We start from the raw sequence: 18,855 nt of genomic DNA on the forward strand, positions 1-18,855 counted from the left end.
ATGATTGGGTAGAATAGAGATTTTCAGCATGCGATGTAGCATAGGTTTTGGAGGCCAATCAGACTAGCAAGGAGTCACTTTATTCTGCTTACTCCTGAGACTACTCTTCGGACAAGTCATGCCACACAATACTATTAGCAGGCAAACTTAAAGCCATTGTTAAAAACTTTCGAGGTTTTCAGTTGTACTCGAAAGTTAAAAAGTCACCTCCCGAGTCTAAGAAAGACGGGTACAGCTTCTATCCAAAATTGTTTTTGATGTTCAAATGCAAGCATGCACAGCCTCGTATGCCATGATCATCAGCAAGTGAAGGTTGGTTTTCTCTGCACTAGAGCCATCAAATTTGAGAGTAAAAAGCTATAATATATAGAGGCCAATAGAGAAATGCCATGACCATCCAAGTTTTATGAACAATTTGCGGCAGATATGACAGGTGTTCAACCAAGTAGTTGTCACTATATACATAAACATATACATTTTTTTTTTGTTTTTGGGGCACTTTTGGCGTATTCCCTGGGAGGATTCCCAATAGACATGCTATACATATCTTGAGTATGACTTTACATGTGTAAAGAATGGCAGCAAAGAACCTTTACAAACTGGCATACTTGACCAATGAAACTTGGCAACAAAGTCAATAATCAACTCCAATCACTCAACCTCGAACTTCTGACACAAATCTGCAAGAGAATGATAGAGGATGGCAGCAGCAGGCGGTCTCGGCAGGGAGCCAAGAAGTATATCTAAGGCAGTCAATGACTGGCTACCATAGAATCGAGAATTTTCTTTCGTACGAGTGGTGACTACACTTCCTTCAAGTGAACAACCAACAAATGCACCTGCATTTTAAACGATAATCATATTCTGCTAGTGTAAAAAAAAATTATGCGAAAAAATGTAACTATAACAAAAACACCAACAACCAAAATAATAATAAGCAACAACAATTAGCCTTCTGTAGATATATGCATCACTCAGATAGTACACACACCTTTACTGCAGCTGTATGTATAACAAGCAGCATAACCACCATCACCAGCGCGCACATCAGCTTCAGCTGCCCTTCCTACATTTCCCACAGCTGCACTCAAACCAGCTCCGACTGAAAGATGGACAGTACTACTGAATGTCTTGATAGCCTCAGTCGTTCTCAACACAATAATGAAGTCTGTCAATTCTCCTCCAGCCTGTAGGAAGACAGAGATTCTCAATTTTTCAAAGGAATAGAGAACATGTTAAAAATTGAGATCAAACACACTGAAAACATAATTGCAGCTATATCAAATAGGAAAATCAAGGTTTCATTTCGAGTTGAAATACATAGATGAATGGGAGATTGATCATCTAAACAGCATAAATATCTATATGTTGGTTTAATATATACAGAGAACAAATACAGAGTTGATCAAATTTTAAAAACTGTTTTCCTTGGGAAATCTAGAAAGAGAGCATGCACTGACAGTTGATTGTATGCATCGGTACAGTCGCAGCTTCCATTCACAATACCTGGAATAGATGAAGAAAATTTACATTGAAGTTGTTAAAGATGAACTAGTTACCTGAGCCCCCCAACCCACACCAAATGTAGAAATGGCAGATGGTGGGGACCACGAACCATCTTCTCTACGAGCAACCACAAGTCCAGTTCCTATATTGTAGGTAACCATCACCCCGACTTTCACAACAGTAATGATTGCAAGGCCTTTTGCTTGCCGTAGAATGGCATCTGGAATTTTCTTCTCAGGTACCTGAGAAGATATATGGTTTGTGATCCATAAATTACAGAAATGAGTAAGAACTAGGAATCCAAGCAATTCAGCAAGATTACTTCACTGCAAGCATATTCAAACATGACACAACAAATTTATGGAGCAACGAATGTGCAAATTCTTATCACTGTTATCAGTCACGAGTGAAGCCTAAGTTTCATTGGCAAATTTGCAAAAGAGAGACCTCCAAGCTAGTAAGACAGTTGCTAGGCTAATATGCCTCCTTCGAATGAAAGGTAAGAGGTTTGACAGGACCGGAATTTAATCGCAGACTTCAACAGAAAGTTTTAGGCAGCAGCACCGATCAAAAAACAAAAAAGAAACTTTTTGGTAGGTTAAAAAAAAGAGAGTTTTAGGCAGCAGCAATTTATTATGATAAACAGACACCTTAGAACTCAAATTCTTACCTTATTATAAGACCGGATAGTGTTTGTTGCCTTATAGATCTCATATTCCATAGACTGTCCCCAAGGAAAATTAACCCATGATCTCAAAGTGCTGAGGTCCGTCAGGTCTTGGGTTGGTGACTGAGCAGCATGACTGACTTGGTCCATCAAGTAGGGCTGGACAGACTCGAGCCGAACACAGCATACATCACAGACCCGTTGGGGATCCCCAGTACGAAACTTTGCAGGCAACAAGCTCCTTCCTTTAGTGCATTCACTGCAAAATATTCCTCCACAAAACCTGCAGTGATGCCTTGAACAGATGATTGGATGAAATCGCACACCACATAACATACACGCAAAGGCAGCACTGTCAGCCAACCATTTTGGTGGCTCCGCCTCAATTATTTCCCTCACATTGCCAAAATTAGTCTCTGTCAAAGTCTGGGCCATCTCTTTCCAAGCTTGTTCGAGTAGATGGCTTGAAACCAATGAGAATGTACACCTGTGGATGTCACCTGAAGCAATAGCACCCACTTTCCCACGTGCCGCAAGTAACATCTCCACCATCACATCCCACATGGTCAATTCCTTTTCTTCCCCAAGGTACTGGCCCCATCCCATGTCTCCTTCAGGGAAGTAACCCCCATTCGTGTGAAAACCTCTAGCCCACTCTTCATGCTCGTTTTCCAACATAGGTGGAACAGAAACAGGTATCCAAACCCCAGTTTCTTCAGAAAGCGGTGAATCATAAAAGAAGTATTTTCCTTGCTGCTGGTGGCCAGCTTTGCAGTCTCTTTTCTGACCACTATCTTCCTCAGAACCTCGAGCTAACTTAGCATCACATTCTCCAGACTCATCCAATCTATTGCTTCCAATGCCAGCAGTGGATGGCATAACATCACGATCTATGTGATTTTGGAGGTTGCCATATTCAGTCTATCACCAGAATCCACAAAAGGCAACACAACATATTAATCTTATTATGTGTTCATCAAAATATTATTCAGCTTTCACAATCTATTGCATATTGGCACACAAAGTAGTATCAGTTCACACAAACAAAAGAGGAAAAAAACCGAAAACACTAATCTTGACTCAATTAATAAACCAATGAACTACCAACAAAAAATATGAACACCACGAGATCCTGATTCTAAATTTTCTCAAATCAATATGTAGAATACAAAAAAGACTAAGGTTATTTAACCAAACAGTGACATATTCCCTACCCAACCCTTATGCTAAAATAGCCAAATCAATATCCAAGATACAAAAAAACCAAACTATTTCACCATACAGAAACAGAAACATATATGAATCAGAATTCATGACAGCTGGAAATTATGAAAATCCCAGTCACCAAACTCAGCTTGAGACTCAAAATTTAAATTATAGCCCTCCATCTTCTCCTAAGAAACCTAGCTATTTCAAAGAATTAAAGAAATCCCTAAAATCAGAAAAATTTTCTGCACCATGGACGTTGGACGACATACTTAAAATAACCTATATTAACAGCAGATCTTAGCCACAAAAAAAGCAATCAAATTCGGACTCCAAGTATTCTGTTTCTTCATCATCCATACTCATCAAAGAAAGAACCGAAACTTATAATTCAGCAAACAGAGATAAAAATATTACCGGGAAAGAATTAGAATCCGGGCAACCTATATCTTGGCCGGAGGAGAAGTTGGAATTCCTAGGAGGCGCCGAAGACTCGGTATCTTTGTGGGTTACCATCGTAGAAGTAAAATCAAGGTTGCTGTCGTTGTTCTTCTCTTCCGTAAGTATTGAAACCGATGCATATAATCGATTTGAAGGAACGATTTATCCCTTCCCCAAGAGACCGAGAAATTTAGGACAACGTTGCCGTTTTGTTTACCCCAACCCCCGTGTTTTGAGATTGCGTAATATTATTATTATTATTATTATTTTTAAATAATACGTTTTGCTAAGCCTATCATAAATTGTTAAGACACTCCGTTAAGATATTCGTCTATTCTATTTAACTAGCGTAGCAATCTCGAGGAAAATTAATTTTTCATTTTTTAAAAATAAATTATAATTACTTAATTATGATTTATTTATTATTTCTAATAGAATAAACGAAAACAAAAATCAAGGTTTTCTACTAATAAGACAATAAATGAACTAGTCCGTACGATTGTTCGTCTTATACTCACTCGGCTAATTCGTACCGAACTCGATTCGTGAAAAAAAATCTTGATCGTGAAAGTAGAAATCTGCTCGATTAGTAAATAACACACTCGATTAAATTCGACTTGACTCGGTTAAGGTTTGTTAAAGCTAGCTCATTCATGCCCGACTCAACTCGTTAGCTCGACTCAATTAGAGCTCGTCTATAAATCATTGAATATATATAATTTATTTCTATATATTAGTATTCATATACACACATATTTGCTTCTATACATATTAAATTTAATAACATAAGCATAATTACCTTTATAATTAAATGTAGTATGTAACTTAATTACTTATGTCTAGTCATTTATACCTATATATTGAATATAGTTTATAATTATATGTTAGTTAATTAAGTACTTAAGTGATTAATTAATTATAGTATGTATTTGCTAATATGTGTAATAGTTAGTACATAGGACTTGGTACTACAATGTATAACTATAAAAGAAATGCGTTTCTAAAAATGTTATAATTTTATAATTCAATACAAAGTTATATATTAGTTGTAAAAATTTTATTAGATTTAATATTTTGTCTTGTAATTTGGTATTTTTAATTATTCAATTCATTCAAAAAATAAATAAAAATATATACAAGAGTACCAACAAAACTCGAGTAATAACTTGACTCAATTCGGTTCAGCTTAGGCTTGTTACAGAGTACAAACAAATATCGATAAATAACTCGGTTCAAATCGAGCTCGTGTTTGATCAGCTCGAACTCGGCTTAGCTCAGTTTAGCTTGGCTGCTCGAAGAGCTCTCAACTTGAGCTTGAGCTTGGACTCCAGTTACTTGAGTCCAACTCGACTCGATAACCCAAAAACTTGACTTAGCTCGGATCGATTATAGCCCTAGCTGCCAGCAACGAGGTGACTAGATGATTTGACCATCCATGTTGTGGGCCATTAGGGGTGTCTAGCTCATGGTGACTTGATCTAAACATCTCGTTGGTTAAATATAGTCATCTAAGTAATGTTAGGTACAAGCTCTAAATGTATAAACTTTGCATAAGCCTTTTGTAAAAATGTGAGTTCCATCAATAAAAAGTGAGTTTTTTATATTTTTTCATGGTAGAGTCTACTTTTTTTATGAAAGGCATGTGTAAGACTTGTAAATTTGAGACTTGTATATCATTTCTCATAAATTTCGTCTTCTACGTGGTAGCTAATTCCAATCACCATAGGATGACTTGAGCTTGGCTACCATAGAAGGTGGTTGAATCTAGCCATCCCCTAGTCGTAAAGAGTGCCACCATGGAAGTGGTTAAGTTATTATTTATTTAATTTTATTTTTATATAACAAAAAATATTTTTTCACATGGCAATCGCAACAAATATGGTTTATTTATTTTTAGAAAAATTCTACTCATCATCTTCACACTACACACCACACACCACATATAATTCTTTTTTCTTTTATAAAATGTGTGGTATATGAATAATAAGTAGAAGAACTCAATTAGTTTAAGAAGAATAAAACTAATAAATAAATAAATAAATAAATAAGTATAGTGTGTGGGATGATAAATAGCAAAACTTTTATTTTTATTAAGTACGATAAACGGAAACTCTAACGGAGATGCTTGATTCAAAACTTATGATACGCTCATAGTACATGGTGATAATTTTTTAAAAAGGAAAAGTCTATTTATCATCTTTTTTATAATCATCATTTCAACATCTTTAGATGCATTATGAAATGATAGACTCACAAGTAAAACATAATAAATAATTTTTAATTATTTAATATCATATCATGGGATTATAAGATGATAATGGTAAAATAGATGAAAAATAACACTACTCTCTTTAAAAAAAAAAAAAAAAAAAAACTATACAAGAAATCTCAAATAGGGCAAGAAACAAAGGCTTACTGCTATTTATTCCTAATTTTTTATTATCTACTGTTCTATTTCCTTGAGCTATATTGTGCTGTTCTGCAGTTTACATTACGTTACGGTTCAAGACGATTGACCAAGCCCAAACAAAAAGCCCAAAATAATTTAATACCTTCCTTCAAGATGAAGTCTCCATGTGGCATTCACCCATTTTCGCTAGAGTTGTCCTTTTCTTTGGGTTTGCTTGCTTTCTTGCTTTTCTTATACTGTTTGATGAGTAAATCACTTGGTTCTGATTTTGATATTTTCAAATTTTAGGCTATATACGGTTATGTGAAAATCTCTCTTAAAAATGATATCCGTTCTGGGGAGTCCTCAAGTTTAGGGGTATCTATGTTTTTTTAAAGCAAGTATTTCATTAATATAAAATGATTAAGATATATGAAAAGTGGGTGAGGTTTGTCAACATACATCCTATTACAAATAATTACAGTATGAAAAAAAATAAAGAAATCACACTTTGAGATTGAAAAATTGGTTTCCACTCATTTCCTGCAAAGGGAGCATTGTCTTAAATAGTAATTCATTTATAGTCCGCTAGTCGAAATGTGTTGCTACCATTGGGTTGGTGGTGATGCATTGGCTTGAACTACTCAAAGAAAGACCGATATCTTTATGCTCAAGATCTTCAATTAGAGATAGCAAGAACACAATAGGAGTTAGAAGGAACCGATTGGCACGAACAATCGAAATTCTCACAATACTCTGTTCTGAAATCTTTTGACTAAGGAACCTGTTTCTTTCGAGTTTTGAATCTGCTCATGGTAAACATGAAAGATTCTTTGAAGTGGTGGACAATGTTGGGTGGTCATGAATCTCTCTTAAGAGGTGAGGCTTTTTATCATATTTTTAAATCGACCACTAGCCCTTTCCACAATTGATGTGGGATAACCCTAACAATCTCTCCTCACATATCGGGTCATGGGTTGGAGTAGCGACAACCCATTTATCTCGTGGATTGTTGAGCCGAGACTGTTGGTAAATTTGGCTCTGATACAAGTGTTGGGTGGGCATGTTGGGTTGTGGAGCCTGATTGGTTATGTGAGCTAGAAAAGGCGTAGACAAATTGTTCGCTTGATTGTTGCTTGACCTGGCGCTCAAGCGAAGCTTAGGCAGTGAGTTCACTCGAGGTGCATTCGATAGTTGGCTCGAGCGAAACTTGGACAAAAAGTTTGCTCAATGCTCGCTTGGCAGTTCACTCGAGCTAATGTTGGATTCGAGCGAAGCTTGGACAAAAAGTTCGCTTGATGCTTGCTTGGTACCACTCGAGCCAATGTTGGATTGGTTGTTCGCTTGAGGCGTGCTTGACACCTGCTCGAGCAAAGAACCCTCTTTTGCCATATTAAGGTTTCTAGCACTGTTTGCTATATATATGAATGTTATTTCATATGTTTTGTGTCAATGAGTGTCAGATTGAACAGAGATAGGCAAAAGACGTGAGAGCATATTGTGTGAGAGAAAAGCCCTAGAGAGAGAGTTGAGATTGTGTGAGTAGAGTGAATCTCTTGTAACTCACTGTGTGATTGTACTTTTCTCTAGAATAAAATCCCCTGCAACTTTGTAGATGTAGGCACATTGCCAACCACGTTAAGTATTGTGTGTCGTGTGTGTGTGATTGATTTGCTTGTGTTTGCTTTTGCTTATTTATCATCGTTGTTTTTCACATCAATTGGTATCAGAGAGCCAAGGTTCGGGCCTGAAAGGAGAACGATGACAAGAGACATAGTGAAGGTTGGAATCGAGAAGTTTGATGACACATATTTTGGTTATTGGAGAATGCAGATTGAGGATTATCTCTATGAGAAGAAGCTCCATCTTCCTCTATTAGGACAAAAGTTGGAGAGTATGGATGATACTAAGTGAAATCTGTTGAATCGATAGGTTTTGGCGATTATTCGGTTGACCTTGTTTAGATCAGTGACACACAACTTATTAAGGAGAGAAATATGATAGATCTCATGGCGGGTTTGTTAGCTATGGACGAAAAGCCGTCAACGAATAACAAGGTGCATATGATGAACAAACTGTTCATAAGATACGTTTGTGACCCAATACTTAAATGACTTTAATACGATCACAAATCAATTTTCTTCTGTAGAGAATGTAGAGAATGGGTTTGATGATAATATTAGGGCGTTGATTTCGTTGGCATTGTTGCCAAATAGTTGGGAGGCCATGAGGATGGTCTCCCAACTATTAGTAATTTAGCCGGTAAGATGAAACTGAATAACAATGACATACGTGACGTGATCCTTGATGAGGAGGTACGCAAAAAAGACTCTAGGTGCTCACAATTGGGGTTGGGGACCTATCAGGTCCAAGAACAGAGGTAGGAGCAATTCGAGATCTAGGCAGTGGATCACTTGATGGAATTGTGGCAAGCTGAACCACATCAAAAGAGACTATCGGAATCAAGAAAGTACTAAGAATGACACTGTGAATGCAATGGTTGAGGAAATAAAGGACACTCTATTCCTTGCAGTGCATAGTCCAGTTGATGATTGGGTGATGGATTCAAGGGCTTAGTTCCATAGCACCTCACATTGAGAAATCATGCAGAATTATGTCGCGGGTGATTTTAGAAAGATGCACAAGGACGATGGAGAGGCATTGAATGTAGTGGGAGTGAGCAATGTGCGTATCGCACTTTCGAATAGGAGCGTGTGGACTTTGCAGCAAGTCAAACATATTCTAGAACTGAAGAAAAGACTGATCTCTATGGGACAACTTAATGGCAACGGTCATAGAGTAGTGTTTTCCGAAGGAGTGTGCAAGGTTACGAAGGGTGCGATGGTCTTGGCGCGTGGTAAGAAAACTGACACTTTGTAATTGACATCAGTGCACTGATGTGCAGGTAAATGAAAAGTTGTAGCAGAGTAGTCTTGGTCGTGCGAACAAGATGGGGAAGCAAAAGGGAGTTAGCTTTGCAGATCATCATGTAAGCGTGGAGAAATCTCCCGAGACCATGATGCGAAACATAGCTGGGAGAGACGGGAACAGAGAGTCTGGAGTTCTAGGGATGTCTACACCTACAATTGATGCTTGCAGAGCTACCAAGATGGCCAAACCACCACGGTGGTCACCTACCTTGAAAGATCCTGATGACAGAAGGTCGTGAGCCACAGTACAACAAAAAAATCTTGCGAGATGGGAGATCGAGTAAGTGAGAATTGGCTAATAAGAAGCTGTCTGAACTTTCAGGGAGGAAATGGAAACTGCACAGGAGATGGGCACATTGACTGAAGATAGAAAATGTTAGCAGCAGGAGATGAGATCAGTCATCCAAATCAAAGAAGGGGACGTCAACAACAAGTTTTCTGATGTTTGCCAGGGTCAGTTTGAGATCGGATATTCCTAGTGCAGTGAGATTGTGAGTCGCCCAATAGATGTGCTGACTGAGGGCAATGTATGTGAGAGACTAAAGTCGGGCTTAACTTTAGTTAGTATATGTTCTCGCTTGAAGTCGAGAGCTACATAATTGATAGGGCAGGCTGATGCTGAAGACATTGATTGGCATGTGAAGATTTACTCCTTGGTTACGCAGTTCAGATGAGATGAGATGTTTTGTTGAAGGTTGAATAAAATATTATTAAAATATATTTTTTAATGTTATTCTTGTTTTGACATTTGAAAAAGTTGAATTGTTTATTATATTTTGTGTGAGAATTTGAAAAGTTTGTAATGATGAAATGGGATGAGATGAGAGGTTTTATGTATCCAAACCGAGCCTTAGTCTCCAAATGGGAGATTGTTGGGTTATGGAGCTTGATTGGTTTTGTAAGTTAGAAAAGGAGTAGATAGATTGTTTGACAATTGTCGCTCGACCTAGCGTTTGAGCGAAACTCAGGTAGTGAGTTCGCTCGAGGCGCGCAAAGTTGAGCTAAACTTGGCACTTGAGCAAAACTCAAACAGTTGGCTTGAGCAAAATTGGACAAAAAGTTTTCTAGATGTTCGCTTGACAGTCTACTCGAGCCAATGTTAATTTGGTTGTTTGCTTGCGGCACACTCGACACCGTTCTAGCAGAGAACCCTATTTTGCCAGATTAGGGTTTCTAGTGCCGTTTTTTATAACTCACTTTGTGATTGTAATCTCATATGGAATAAAATTCACTGCTCAGCAGAGTTGACATATTTTCAAACCACGTTAAATATTGTGTGTCGTGTGTGTATGATTGATTTACTAGTGTTATTATTTTAGCTTGTTTATCATCGTTGTTTGACAACAGGTCATGAGTATCTCTCAACTCCAAAAGCTAGCTCCAGGGGTGAGGCTTTCTCTCATACTTATAAACTGACCACCAGCTCCTTCCACAACTGATGTGGGACAACCCTAACAATCTCACCTCACACATCGGGCCCTGGGTTGGAGTAGAGACATAAAGTTTCTCCCGCGGACTATTGGGCCAAGATTGTTGGTAAATCTGGGCTCTGATACTAGTGTTGAGTGGCCATGGGCTCTCTCAACCCCTAAAGCTAGCTCAAGAGGTGAGGCTCTCCCCCACACTTATAAATTGACCACCAGCCTCTTCCACAACCAATGGGGGACAACCCCAAACAAATTTTTCCTCACACATTGGTCCTTGGGTCGGAGTAGCGACAATCCGTTTCTCTCGCAAACTATTGGACTGAGATTATTGGTAAACATGGGCTCTGATACTAGTGTTAATTAGTCATGGGCTCTCTCAACCCCAAAAGCTAGCTCAAGAGGTGAGGTTATCCCCCACACTTATAAACTGACCACTAGTCCATTCCATAACCGATGTGGGACAAACCCAACAATCACTTCCTCCACATCGAGCCTTGGGTTGAAGTAGAGACAACCCGTTTATTCCGCGGACTGTTGGGTTGAGATTGTTAGTAAATCTGAGCTCCGATACTAGTGTTGGGTGGTCATAAGACTCTCAATTCCTAAAGCTAGCTCAAGAAGTGAGGCTTTCCCTCATACTTATAAATTGACCATAAGCCTCTTCCACAACTGATGTAGGACAATCTGAATAGACCAAACAGGAAAATAAATGTTGAAACTCATATTCCACCTTGAAGGCCCCTCGCGAACGAAAAGATAAACAAGAATTTATCAAAACTTATTAGTGGACTAGAGAAGCAGATGTTGGTAGGCATGTTTGCACTTGAAAGACCTTTTCCTTCACTGAAAAAGGACCCTTGTAGAGAGGACACTTATACTGAACATTATATTTTTTTCCAGACTTTTGATTGCAAATAAGCCCCCATGATGAAATTATTGGCGTGAATTTTGGTTGAGTGTCTTGCAAATGGATCTCTCTCTCTCTCTCTCACCAAGGTATTAGACGTAAGCCTCACTTGTAAGATGCCCTAGTTGGTATGGTAATCTGATAGCACACATAAACTTCCCCTGCTTCATGTCGATAAATCCTTTGCATTGAAAGCCTCGGTCAACAAACCCACGAATCCAGCTCACAAGCACATGCTGATAAATCCTCTGCATTGAAAGCCTTGGTCAACAATCCCATGAATCAAGCCATGTGGACAGCTAGCTACCATTTATATTTATATTGACATATTCCCGACTTTAATTATGGGATCATGGTTGGCATACATTTGTATATATTTGCCACCTCATATCGGCTTTAATATTCATTGAAGAAGAATATACAAACATTAGTTTTCAATTTCTTTTATGGTATCCAAAGCCTATTGTGACTAATGTCTATTTTTTCTATGGCATCTTCTTCATCCACCATGGCTTCTTCCCCTGCTTCATTTACCTTAGCTCTCCCTCTCACAAGCCTTAATCATCTTATTACCATTAAACTAAATCGGAAGAACTATTTATTATGGAAATCTTAGTTGATCCCATACCTCAAAGGACAAAACTTGTATGGCTTTGTGGATGGCTCCATCCCAACCCCTTCTTTACTGGCAAGCACTCAAGAGTATGTTCGTGGTTAAGTCCAATGCAAGAATCATCAAACTGTGTGTCAACTTTCCTCACAGAAAAAAGGGTAGCCTTTCCATTGTTGAATACTTTCAGAAAATGAAGATTTATGCCAATACTTTGGCAGCCATAGGCCACCCCCTTACTGACTGTGAATTGATCAGTTATATTCTTGCAGGCCTTGGATCTGACTAAGATTCTCTTATCACCTTGCTCACCACTCGACTAGAACCAATGAATCTCCAAGAGACATATGGCCATCTCCTCAATTATGAGCTTCGGCTAGAGCAGCAGCAAAATGGTTTCAATATACTAAATGCTACTACCAACATGGTCTCGTGGCATTCTTCGAGTCAAGGCAGCTCTTGTGGCTCAACCATTGGTAATAAAAACCAGTCCTCTCAGTCAAATAACCATTCACGAGGAAGGGGATGTGGATGCAATTTCTCCTACAATGGATCAAGACCAGTCTGCCAAGTTTGTAACAAACCAGGCCATATAGAACTCAAGTGCTATCAACGTTTTAATTTTTCATATCAAGCTAAGCAAACCAATGGTCTTCAAGCACACATGTCGGCTGCATCCTCTCAAAATGATTCGAATTGGTATCCTGATACAGCTACCACTTATCATCTCACCTCTGACCTTAACAATCTAAACCTCCAAGCTGATGAATATACTGGCACTGATCATATAAGGGTTGGTAATGGTGCAGGTTTGTCTATCCATCATATTGGTACTTCTCATTTTTCATCTATTTCTAAAAATTATACTTGCAACAACTCTTACATCTTCCTTCTATTCAAAAACATCTGTTGTCTGTTAGCAAGTTTACTTGTGATAATCATGTATTTTTTGAATTTCATCCATCTTATTTTTGTGTGAAGGACCTTAATACTGGGAGACTCCTTCCAGATCGACTAAAAATGGGTTGTACACCTTTTCACCCTATCCATCCAATGCTCCTCACAAATTTGACTTCCTTTGCGAATGAGCTTCACTTGATGTTTGGCATAGTTGCTTTGGACATCACTCACTCTGTTTAGTCAATAACATTTTATTTTTCAATAAACTCCCTGTTACTAGAAATAAGACTGTTGCTATTTGAAATTCTTGTAAACAAGATAAAAGTCATAATTTACCTTTTCATTTGTCACCATATCGTTCTCAAAATCCTTTGGACTTAATTTTCTTAGATGTTTGGGGTCCTTCTCCTATACCCTTTATAGAAGGCTGCCGATACTATGTCATTTTCTTGGATGACTATAGTAAATTCACATGGCTTTATCCGTTGACCAAAAAATCTAAAGTTGAGCCTACTTTACAGATTTTTCAAAAACTAGTTGAGCATCAATTTGAGAGAAAAATTAAATTCGTTCAAATCGATTGGGGTGGGGAGTATAGACGACTACATACACAATTTTTAAGTCTCTTGGTATTGTCCATCGAATAATTTGCCCACACACTCATGATCAAAATGGATCCATTGAAAGAAAACACCGTCATCTTGTTAAAACCGGGCTCTCTCTTATGGCTCATGCCCAAACAATACTGGTCTTATGCTTTTCAAATGGCTTGTTTTCTTGTTAATAGACTTCCTTATCCCATTATTCAAAATAAATCTCCCCTTGAATGCCTCTTCCACACAAAGCCATATTATACTTTTCTGAAAACCTTTGGATGTGCTTGTTAGCCCAACCTACATCCAGACAATGCCCACAAGCTTGACTATCGGTCCCAACGTTGTGTCTTTCTTGGATATAGTCCTTCACACAATGGATACACTTGTCTTCATCTCCCATTTAGCGGAATATACATATCTCGGCTTGTCACTTTTGATGAGACTTGTTTTCCATTTCAAACTTTTGTCTCAAGCACCAACCTTCCTTCTAACATGGGTCAATCACTTGAGGCCCTTTTACCTTTGTGTCAGTAGGTCCCTTGAGCTGGTCCAACTAACACTTCTGGCCCACTTGAGCAATTTGCATCAGCTCCACACAATAGCTCTCTAGTTGTCCATGTTCCTGCACCTTCCTCACGTGATGCCACAGTACCATTGTCTTCTCCAGATAGTGCTCTTTCACCAACTGCCATTCCTGCACCAACACCCAGCTCTTGCACAAATCCAACAGATCCACCAGCCACTCCTCGAATCCATCCAATGCACACCAGCCTCCAAAACAATATTCGATGCCCCAAGAAACACCCCGATGGCACGATAGCTACTTAGTCTCATGCTCTGCTATCAACTAGCACCTCTGTTGATCATAAACCAACTTGCTTCACTACTACATCCAAACATTCAGAATGGAGAAAAGGCATGAATAATGAATTTGATGCTCTCTTAAGCAATGGTACCTGGCAACTTGTTCCTGTCAAACCCAAGATGAACATAATCGGATGCAAGTGCGTTTACCATCTCAAACGCAATGTCGATAGTAGCATTCAACGTTATAAAGCTCGGTGAGTAGCCAAAGGTTTCCATAAGCAACCTAGCCTTGATTATGGAGAAACCTTCAGTCCGGTCATTAAACAACAGACCATCCAACTCATTCTCAGCCTGATAGTTACTAGAAAATGGCAAGTCAGACAACTTGATGTGCATAACGCATTCTTGCACGGTGACCTTACTGAAACAGTTTTTATGATCCAGCCACATGGCTTTGTTCACCCTCAATATCCACACCATGTTTGTCAATTAAGAAAGGCCATCTACGGTCTTAAGCAAACTCCCCACTTGTGGTTCGCAAAACTGAGCTCTCAACTTCTTGAGTTTGGCTTCTATTCCTCAAAAGCTAATACCTCCCTTTTTATATATTGTCACAACAATTTAGCGCTTATTGTCTTGGTCTATGTTGATGATATACTCGTCATTGGTTCTTCTGCAGTTGATTCTCTGCTACACCATTTTTGGTCTAGCCTAACAATCAAAGATCTTGGCCAACTACATTATTTTCTTGGTGTTGAAGCTCATTTCAAGTTAGATGGAATTTTTCTTTCACAACAAAATTATGTTTTGGATCTACTTCATCGCACCAATATGACCAATGCCAAGCCTATAGCCATTGCCATGTCTTCCTCTCATGATCTCACCATGTTTGATAGTGATGCCTTTCATTATCCCACTCTTTATCGTAGTACAGTTGGAGACCTCCAATATGTCTTTCTTACCAGACCTAACCTCTCTTTTCCAGTAAATCGTGTATATCAATACATGCACTGCCCTACTATAAATCATTGGATGGATGTGAAAAGAATTCTACTGTATCTTAAAGCCACCTTTATGCATGGTCTTCATATCTCACCTAATTCCTCCAACCTCTTACAAGCATATCCTGATGCGGATTGGACTAGTTGCCGAGACAATCGACTCTCCACCAGTGGGTATCTCATTTTCTTTGGTGAAAACTTAATATTTTGGAGCTCTTGCAAGCAAACTAAAGTTGCCAGATCAAGTACTGAAGCCGAATACAAAGCTTTAGCCAACTCCACAGCTGAATTAATCTGGTTGCAAGATCTTCTTTGAGAACTTGGTGTTTATTTACGCCAACCTCACACGTTGTGGTGTGATAATATTGGAGCCACGTACCTCTATGCCAACCCCATTTTTTATGCTTGTACAAAGCACGTTGCGATTGACTTTCACTTTGTCCGAGAAAGAGTTGGCCTCGGACAACTCCAAGTCCATTTCAGCTCAGGTAAAGACCAGCCTGTTGATGTACTCAGAGCACTCTCATTGGATTAGTTAAAAGTTAAATCCAATGAGAATTTAGCTATTGAACCATAAAATATGTCACATTGGAATAACTATATTCCAAATATAGCTACAGTGACTTCTAAAGTTATTTCCAAATTTAAAAGATACTGTTTATACATCAAATCCATTTTAAATCATTTGTTTCTCTCTCCCGAGGTCTCCATCAATGTATTTTTAATTTCTATTTTTAATCCATAATTTAATTAGAATATGATTACTAATTAATATATAATATTATGAATAGTAAAATATGATAAAATAAAATAATTTCATAATTAAAAAAATTAAAATATTTTTGAAATTGATATATTAATTTGAGTTAGTGATATATTAATTTAATAAGAATATGATTATTAATTAATATATAATAGGTAGAATAGTATAATATGATAAAATAAAATAAATTAATAATTAAAAAAATTAAATATTTTTAAAATTATTAGTTATTCATTACTATATAATGAATAAATGTATAATCTAATGTGGAGATTTGATGTGAATAATTAAAATCAAATTCATTTCATATTATTTTATTATTATATAATGAAAAAATATCTATTCCAATGTGGAGATTTATGTGAATGAATAGCTAAAAGTTAAATTTCTCTTACATTCATAAAAAATGTCCTTTAACTTTAGCTAATCCAATGAGAGTGCTCTAAGCCTCTAGTTGCCACAAAATTCTCTGGACTTCGTTCCAAGCTCACTGCTTGTTCCTCCCCATTGAGCTTATGGGGGTTTGACAGCACACAAAAACTTCCACTGTTTCATACCGATAAATCCTCTGCATTGAAAGCCTCGGTCAACAATCCCATGAATCAAGCCATGTGGACAACTAGCTACCATTTACATTTATTATTGTGAAATTTCGCAAGTGCACGAAATCGTAACAAGTAATATAGTGAGAAAAAAAGATGTTGAACTGTCGATGACTATTTACCTTTTAACTATTGAAATTGTTCTAATTCTAAGTTATTTGAAAACCAAGAAAAGTGGTGTATTTTGACCAAACAAATGAAGAAGAATTGACTAAATGAAGAATTGACTAAACACTTAAAAAGAAGAAGATTTCACCTAAGAAGAAAATACTAAGGCATTCAACTCACCTAACTAATCAAATCCCAAATCCTAATAATATAATCAATCAATTGTCATCCTATTTGATGGCAGAATATTTTAACTTATCTAAGACCCTCTCTCAAGTAGAATTAGAATTACCTAACATACGATAACCCGCGATATGTCTATACGAATTTAAAAGCATTTGAGCACATTAAGATTAATAATATTTCACATAAAGCCGCACAAATCATGTTGTCACATTCCCGTCTTTTGTTCAATTTATGGCATACATCATACGAAGCTAAACTATATGTATCATCTCTCGAATTAACATACACAACAAATCGTTCAACTATTGGCCAGATAATTGAAAGCACTAAACTCAATGATGTATACTCAAAATAAATGATAAAATTATGATCACATAGAAATAAGATTCGAGATTGTCATGGAAAGGCTACATCGTAGCCTTAGCAATAGAAATTAGTTCATAATATAATCAAAGCAAACTATAATAATTCTGGAATTCATAATGAAAATTATATAAAAAGAAGATGAAAGAGTTAAAAAGGAAACTATATGGAAATTGAGAATCTCAATTGTTGACGAACTCCAATTCTGCAGATTTTTGAGCTCCAAATTGATGCACCGTTTTCTCTCTGAAAATGTTTGTTTTCGGCCAAGGCTTTAACACAAAAGTTTTAGAGTTTTCTGTTGGATTTCTGTAGACATAGAGATTGTCCTTATTGGAATTCTCCAGCCAAAGTTATGCTCTAAATATTGAAGAGTATTTCAGGAATTTGGCAATTTCTCGACCTCTAACTTGATGCGCTGTTTCCTCTTTCTAGATGTTTGTTTTGGCAAAGTCTTCAACACGAAAGTTGTAGGGTTTTTCCCTAGATTTTCTTAGATATCAAAATTGCCCTTATTGGGGTTCTCTAGCAAAAGTTACTCTCCAAATATCGAAGAGTACTTCAGAAATTTTGAGAAATGAACATTTCCTATTCTCTTGATGACTCTTTCAATTTATTTATTCCTTAAAAAAATAAACAGAAACTAGCATAAAATTAAGAATAAAAGTATGACAACTTGTATAGAAATTAAGCACATCATTTATATTGACAGATTCCCTCCATTAATTATGGGATCATGATTCACATACATTTGTATATATTTGCCACCACATATTGGTTCTAATATTCATTGAAGAAGAATATACAGACATTAGTTTTCAATCTCTTTTATAATCCAAGATAGTTCGCCAAGTCAACCCTTTCTATTATACAAGTTAGTTATGGTAGTTCTAGTATTCATCTGCGTATATAAGAGACCCGAATGTACTATTCTTCATTGATTCAATAATATAACAAGTTTTCTCTTTTCATTGAAGCTCTCTGATGCTCTATGTTCTATTAGACTAAAAACAATTCTAGAATGCGGAATAATACTTTAGAAACAAGAATTGATATAGGTTTTAATGCTAAGAATAATACTTCCAGCCATTGATGCTATTAACTGTTTTTGCTGCGTTTCTCTCTCTGTTTGACATTTCCAAACTCTTCTCCACTCTATTTAGATGGTGTAATACCGAAGGGAATTGAGTGCTGTGAGTCTGGGGACCAAACACTATATTTATAGCCTAAGCCTCCATCAAGCTTTGGTGTTACGTGTCCCACGTGATCCTATTTACATGGGATCAGTTATTAACGTGATGGAAGAGTGGTGGACCACTTCAAGGACTCTTAAGCAATAGACTCGTTCTCACAAAAGTCTCCGTGAGAAACGATCAATATTCTTTCACTTGGTCCACACTCCTAATCTAAGATTTCATCTTAAACCCAACGATAATCTTCATGTAA

The 18,855-nt window shown here is 37.3% G+C and overlaps 1 protein-coding gene and 1 non-coding gene across 2 annotated transcripts; one reads left to right on the forward strand and one right to left on the reverse strand.

Annotated features, from left to right (window-relative positions):
- Positions 1–377: 377 nt before the first annotated feature.
- Positions 378–4,014, reverse strand: LOC108979604. Its single transcript, XM_018950305.2, has 5 exons — positions 3,797–4,014; positions 2,177–3,094; positions 1,560–1,748; positions 992–1,187; positions 378–839 (listed from the first exon to the last, which is right to left on the reverse strand). Exons 1-5 carry the CDS (start codon positions 3,893–3,895, stop codon positions 652–654), a joined length of 1,590 nt encoding a protein of 529 aa, XP_018805850.2. The 5' UTR covers positions 3,896–4,014; the 3' UTR covers positions 378–651.
- An 8,301-nt stretch (positions 4,015–12,315) lies between these two features.
- LOC118348375 lies at positions 12,316–12,454 on the forward strand. Its single transcript, XR_004801467.1, has one exon. It is a non-coding gene; the product is annotated as a small nucleolar RNA Z247 (small nucleolar RNA).
- Positions 12,455–18,855: the final 6,401 nt, after the last annotated feature.

This window comes from Juglans regia, chromosome 4, assembly GCF_001411555.2.
Source record: "Juglans regia cultivar Chandler chromosome 4, Walnut 2.0, whole genome shotgun sequence".
Taxonomy (NCBI): Eukaryota; Viridiplantae; Streptophyta; class Magnoliopsida; order Fagales; family Juglandaceae; genus Juglans; species Juglans regia.